This window comes from Pimephales promelas, chromosome 5 (assembly GCF_988280905.1).
Source record: "Pimephales promelas chromosome 5, fPimPro1.hap1.1, whole genome shotgun sequence".
NCBI classification, from domain to species: domain Eukaryota; kingdom Metazoa; phylum Chordata; class Actinopteri; order Cypriniformes; family Leuciscidae; genus Pimephales; species Pimephales promelas.
Genome location: NC_142773.1, coordinates 10904109 through 10910883, shown reverse-complemented (window position 1 = coordinate 10910883; position 6775 = coordinate 10904109). Strand labels below are relative to the sequence as shown.

The following is a 6775-nucleotide window of genomic DNA, read 5'->3' as shown; positions in this document are numbered from 1 at the left end:
AATATGTAAAATTTCGTGTAGATCTGGGCATTTACAGCCAAGTTACTACAACTTCCTGTTTCATGGCGAATCATCAACGCTACGGACACGCCCATCGACGAAAACGCGCAAATAGCACAACTTTACATCGTCAATGCCTTTAGAAGGCACAGCAGAAATTTGAAGTTGATCCGACTAAATCCCTAGGAGGAGTTCGTTAAAGTACGGAGTGTGTAAATCGTCCCAAATCGGTCGCCAAATTCAAAATGGCGGACTTCCTGTCGAGTTTAGGGTATGGGTTTTTTAGGCTTTTTTGTGCGTCTTGATATGATTCACGTCCACACCAAATTTCGTGCATGTAGGTTGAACGTGGACGAGGGGCTAATTTTTTCCAATTTTCTAGGTGGCGCTAGCGTGCCATTTTGCCCTGCCCATCCGCGAAACCCACAAAATACAAAATTTTTCACCAGTCCTGACATGCGTGCCAAATTTGGTGAGTTTTTGAGCATGTTGCGGCCCCGAAAATGGCACTTACTTTGCAGAAAAAAAAAAAAAAAGAAAAAAAAATCCTAACAGTTTCAATAGGGTCCTCGCACTGTTAGTGCTCGGGCCCTAAAAAAGAAAAAAGAAAAAAGAAAAAAAAAATAATCCTAACAGTTTCAATAGGGTCCTCGCACTGTTAGTGCTCGGGCCCTAATTATGAAGCTCTCACTGAACTAATTTAAAAAAGGCAGCATGTGAGGGAACATTATTTATTTTGTGCAAGCCATGTTTCATGTGTGACATTTTCATGTGTGACCCTTTAACCAAAACTACAACAGACAATCACATTCTTGTTCCAATGTGTATATATGGGGCAATAAATACTTGATCTAACACTGATGGCCATATTACACAAGGGAAACCCATTTGTATGATGGTACTGTCACGGTCACCAGCTCTATCACCTCCACTACTGTACATCTCCCATCATCCTTTATGATCCCCACCTGCACTCAGGCAGCCATCACCACACCTGTTGCAGATTACCACCTGATTAATGATGCACCACACCTGCACCAGCTCAACACCACCACCCTTCATAAACCTGCACATCCCACCACTTTGGGTCTTATCAGAGGCTGCGTTTACACTTGGCATTAACGTGTGACCTGTATCCGGATGTTATCCACATATTGAAAAAAAAAAAGTGTAAAAGCACTTCTGATCAGAATGTTATCCGATGAGCGTGTCCAAGTCAATAAGTAGTTGAGGACGCATTGTGATTATATATATAAATGCATCTCAGTGTAATATAAATGCAATCCAGCCATTGTGCCTGCATTCACATGTGTACGTCATAAAAAACTCTGTCCAGTCTTTATCCCCCCTCCTCTCTCCAGAAATTGCTGCACGTAGCTGTGTGGTTTTGCGATACTGTCGAGTGTGAAGCATATCGCAAAAATACTAAAATTGTTTGCTTTCATACCCTAAAGTTGCAAAACCATACATTTTCTGTAAAAAACTCCACAGCTGGCAAAGTTCTCTGATACGTTTCTCTGTACCGTTTCCATTACAGCAGCTATACACATTATTAATACTTGCAGACTCTTCGTCCTCCTTATTTTGCAAGATTTGTAAAATGTACCTGGACTGAAAACTGCTTTTAAAAGAAAACCCACCACTTCAGATCGACTTTGCACCGGAGCCATCCTTTTTTTGAGTGTATGTGTTTTACAGGAATGCGAGATTCGATCTGTTATCCAGATAGAGAAGCCACTTAATGTGTACAGTTATAAAAGCACCATGTCCTGGCTTATGATCTGATCTGCCTGATCGGATCACGGTGATCGTATATGCCAAGTGTAAATGTAGCCATAGATATAGTCAACGCGTTCTCATCCCAAAGCGCCATATAGGACGCTTTTGCAAAAGCGTAAATATCCAACGCACATGGCACCCTTTAACGTCTAATGAGACGCTTCGGTTATGGTTAAGTTTAGGTAAGGTGTTGGGTAAGGGTTAGACCACTAGGGGGCGCCTTCTGCCCAAATATATCTGCGTCCCATTTCACGTTAAAGGGTGCCATGTGCGTTGGATATTTACGCTTTTGCAAAAGCGTCCTATATGGCGCTTTGGGATGAGAAGGGGCTCATATAGTGCTGGGCGGTTTGACCAAAAATTCATATCATTTTTTTTTTTTCAAAATTAAGCCGTATTTATGACAGGTTTTTTATTATTATTATTATTTTTTTTTTTATGCATAATCAGGTGTTCAAAGCATTTTCTACTGGTTGAAAGAAGAATTACTGCAATAAATTGATTTGGATGGTCTATTTTACTGTCATTAGTGAATATTGTAGAATAGACTAGGGCCCAATATAACCTAAAATTATGATTTATTAACGTTCTAATAACATTCTTATAACCAGGAAATAATGTTAAAATACAACGTTTATGTAACGAGAGAATTGAACGTTCTAATGATGTTTGAAAGATGATCTTATAGCCAAGCAAGCACGTTAATTCAACGTTGATATAATAATGGGAGAACTGAACGTTCTTATAATATTTTGAATAACGTTCTTAATACAACATCTAAAAAAAACTGGACAGAAATAACGTTTTTATAACTTAACGTTATGAAAACGTTCTTATAACCTAAAATTGTTATCTTGGGAAGAGGTGAGATTGGCGATTGCACTGAACACGTTTTAAATGCATGATTCTCTGAGCGAGGCCAGAGAAAATAGACCTATTCTTACAAGAGAAGCGTGTATCTGAGAGTGCGCGCAGCACATTATGTTCCACGCGTAAGCATTATATTAATGTACTTTCACGCTACAATAGTGCGCTCTCGACATTTGACAGGAAAATAACGCCATAGTTCTGCGGCATCCATCTTCCCTGTAAAGTAACACCAGAGCACTGCTGTATACCTTCGGCCTAGCCTCACAGTCGCTGCTGAGAAGTGCAACGTTGTAAAGGGTCCATCTAAAACAGTGTCGCGCAGCAAATTAAATAAATTGGTATGTTGGGATATAAAACATTAATATCATAACAAAATTATACACCGGTTTTCGGTATAAACTGCTATACCGCCCAGCACTAGATACACTCACCCTGACTCCTAACCTGCTAATTACCAGCTATCAGATCTACTGATATCTGTCTTCGGCCACTCATCAGATCCTCCTCTGCCTTCTCCGTTCCATCTCACCTGCAAGTATCAAAATAATTTTGAATGATGTTCTCATAATAAATCCAGCCATACCTCACTGCATTACATTTCCACCTGCCATTCTAGTTTACTGCTTCAGATTCCCCTGCATTATAAATAAGCCTGTTTATATATCACTCCGTTGTCTTACTCTTCTGTTCAGTGACACATCATGTTTAAAACATTTGAACACAAGGGAAACATTTGTTTGGGCATATGAACGTTTTGTACTGTTTTGGCATATGAAAAATATGGATACCACTGATCTTCTATTACTTGTTTATAAAAAATCCTGGTGTTGATATTATATTGTTTTTAAGGAGGACATGAGGAGTCTTCCTCCTTGGGAGAAAAAGACAAGCTGATGTTCATGGCCCAGGCAATAAAGGCACTTGAAGAGGAACGAGATTTTCTCCGTCAAGCTGTCCTAAAACTCTCAAGTACGAGACATATATCTGTTTTGCTCTATTGACTATTTTATTTAAGAATTTAGTAATTACTGAACAAGTTTAATTTTCTAACTTTTCAGTAAGGTCTAAATATAGATTGAATGTTGGGTTTTTATATTGAATTATTATTCTATAACATCTTGTTTATCATCTCTGAATATATCTTGGGAAAATTCACTAGTTTAGTGCAGAAAAATAGAGATATATAATGTCCAGCTGAAAAGACTGTGTTTCTCTTTAAGAACACGCAGGCAGAGCTGAGGTGCAAAAGACAATATCTCTCGTTTAGCTCTCCTTCTCTTAACACTACAACGACACTTCGCCTATCAAAATAAAGCACAAAACAGAATAAAATCCAGTCCTGGGTGAACTACAACAGCCTGCAAGTTTTTATTTATTTTATCCAGTGTTATCGTGTTGTGTGATGCGGAGCACAAGAGATCAACAGAGTTTGAAGCTGCTCATTTAAAAGACCTTGCTCACCTCTAAATCCAATTCCAAATCTGTTTTCACAGGATAAATTTTGAGTTTGTAAGCTTTCGATTGATACCTAATCTATAATGATTACTAAAATATGTGATATGAAAAAAGGCAATATAAAAGGGAGCGCCAGTCGGCCCGCTAGCAGGACATGACAGTTAATTAAACCTGTTTTTCTCAAAAAAAAAAAAAAAAAAGGTTTAATTACCTGTTTTTTTCTTCCGTTTCTGAAAATCATAGCAATCAGCCGACTTCAGATAACCATAACTTTTGTTACAGACAAACGATAAAAGAAGTAATAACAGATTAGGAAAGGGCTTGAACCCAGCTTTAATATGGTCTCAAAACCTGTAATATGTCAAATTTCACCATGTGGTGGGTTTTCCCAGATCGCATCACATATTTAGAAAATGTCTGAGAAATGCAAACGTGATATTTAAGATAGGAAACTAATTGTAAAAAAAAAAAAAAATGCTAGCAGTTCAAGACCACCAATATATATATTATGTTTGTTTTACAATAATATGCTTTTACCTGGAAATTGATCAGTTTGATGCAAGTCTTGTTTTTTGGTTTTGGTTTGTCTTAATAAAGGAAGCTTTAATCTTTTTACAGCAACAACCCCAGAAGATGTACTGAAGCGGTACAATAAAGTTTTTCACGCCTTCAAGAAAGAAGGGAGTATCAGTAAGGCATGCACCAAAGTTGGGGTTGACCGAAATACACTGGCATTAACAGCTGTTGTGGCTGAAATACAGCTTGTTGATCCAGAGTTTTACCGAAGCATCCCAAAGTTCAGATTAAAGGATGAGAAACTCTGCGACTTTGCAAAGCGGTGCCTGCAGTCAATGACAGCAGACCTCAAGTCTACCATAGAAAATGCAAAAAAAGAGCGTAAACTGCTGCCAATAACATACAAGCTCAGATAGAAAGACATAAAGTTAGTCCGGAGCCCTGTGTAATGTTCCTTATAACTGCTCTGAAATGGTAACTGAGTTTAATTTGACAATTTTGGTCATTGTACAATGCTGTTCTAGTGTTAACCCAGCTGCAGGTAAACTGAAGTTTTACTTGAAAATCTGGTAAACTGTTCTGTAATGTGTTAAATAAACATTATTCAGCTTTATTACATTGTTTTTCTCTTCTTTTTTTTTTTTTTTTTTTTTTTGCAGTCATCTATATTTTTTTTTACTGAGAAGTAATCAAGGTTTAATACTTGGACATTTTACCCAAACAACTATTAAAATACATTCAAGTGGACAATTCCAATGGAATTAACATGTAACATTTCATAATTCGGAAGTTCCCTTGAAATCATGTAACGACACTGATGGTACACAACAATGACCCTAGCTATTGGACTTTATATTAAATGGACAGTTTCTGCAGAGTTAACATTTAAGTACACTGTTAATACAATGTTGTACAAAGGTTTTGGTTTTTATTGTACACAGTAAGTTATGACAGTTTAACACAAGTGCAGAGTTACTGAGGAGATACCATGTAAGTACACTGTTAATACAGTGTTGCACAGAGGTTTGGGTTTTGTACATTACTTGTAATGTTATAGCCATTTTACACTTTATATTAAGTAGACAGTTCCTGAGGAATTACCATGTAAGTACGCTGTTAATACAGTGTTGTACAGAGGTTTCTGTTTTTTTTATTATACACAGTAAGTTATGATAGTTTTACACTTTATATTAAGTGTACAGTTCCTGAGGAGTTACCATGTAAGTACACAGTTAATACAGTGTTGCACAGAGGTTTTTTTGTATTGTACACAGTAAGTTATGATAGTTTAACGCATTGTATAAGTGCAAAGTTACTGAGGACTTACCATGCAAGTACACTGTTAATACAGTGTTGTACAGAGGTTTTTTTTATTATTATACAGAGTAAGTTATGACAGTTTAATGCATTGTATAAGTGCAGAGTTACTGAGGAGTTACCATGCAAGTACACTGTTAATACAGTGTTGTACAGAGGTTTTTTTTTTTATTATACACAGTAAGTTATAATAGTTTAAAAGGGGAAACTTTAGCTGTAATTCAGCGTGAGTCATACAGTAAATACATGGTATACACATAGGAATCATCATGATTTCAGTGGAGTTTCAGTGCCTTCCAAACTGGTAACTACAGTATTGAAGACTGTGTGGAAGTGGAAGAATGTGTGTAAATGCATATTGTTGTTACAAAACGTAGTTACAAAATGCCTGTTACACATGTGTACTCAGTGATGTAGTGGTGCCTGGAGAAGTGGGTATACTCTTAATTTATGCCCCCAATATTTTTTAAGCGTCCCAGCAAAGGATGAACGCCCTGTGTTATAAACAGTGACATGTAAGACTACTAGTCTTGCATTAGTATTCAATATGCAAGACTATAGAATAGAGTAGGTATAATGAATACAATAGAACACATAGAATCAGTAGTATTCTTGCATATCAGGGCCGCACATATAGTTTTCTAAATACCTAGGTGCCAGGTCCCATAAATTTTATTGTTAGGGGGGTTCGGGGGCATGCCCCCCCCCCGAGAAAATTTTGATTTTCCTGATCTCGAAATGAGCATTTTAAGGTGTTTTGATGGCCAAAAAAATTGACAACAATAGCTTTAAAAGCATGAAGTAACCTATTTGATCAGATTCTTAAACATGAGAATCA

At 37.1% G+C, this 6775-nt stretch overlaps 1 protein-coding gene across 1 annotated transcript; it reads left to right on the top strand.

Annotated features, from left to right (window-relative positions):
* The first annotated feature begins 957 nt into the window (after positions 1-957).
* Positions 958-5036, top strand: LOC120474793 (uncharacterized). Its single transcript, XM_089131678.1, has 4 exons — positions 958-1087; positions 3499-3618; positions 3870-3889; positions 4668-5036. The coding sequence occupies exons 1-4, from the start codon at positions 958-960 to the stop codon at positions 5034-5036; spliced, it is 639 nt and encodes a 212-aa protein (XP_088987804.1).
* The last annotated feature ends 1739 nt before the right edge of the window (positions 5037-6775 follow it).

Bases quoted from the DNA above. Each gene is read 5' to 3' on its own strand.
- LOC120474793 (XM_089131678.1), top strand. From the start codon at position 958: ATGATCCCCACCTGCACTCAGGCAGCCATCACCACACCTGTTGCAGAT. The intron at 1,088-3,498 runs GTCTTATCAGAG...ATTGTTTTTAAG, and splicing joins TGCACATCCCACCACTTTGG to GAGGACATGAGGAGTCTTCC. The intron at 3,619-3,869 runs GTACGAGACATA...TTTCTCTTTAAG, and splicing joins AGCTGTCCTAAAACTCTCAA to AACACGCAGGCAGAGCTGAG.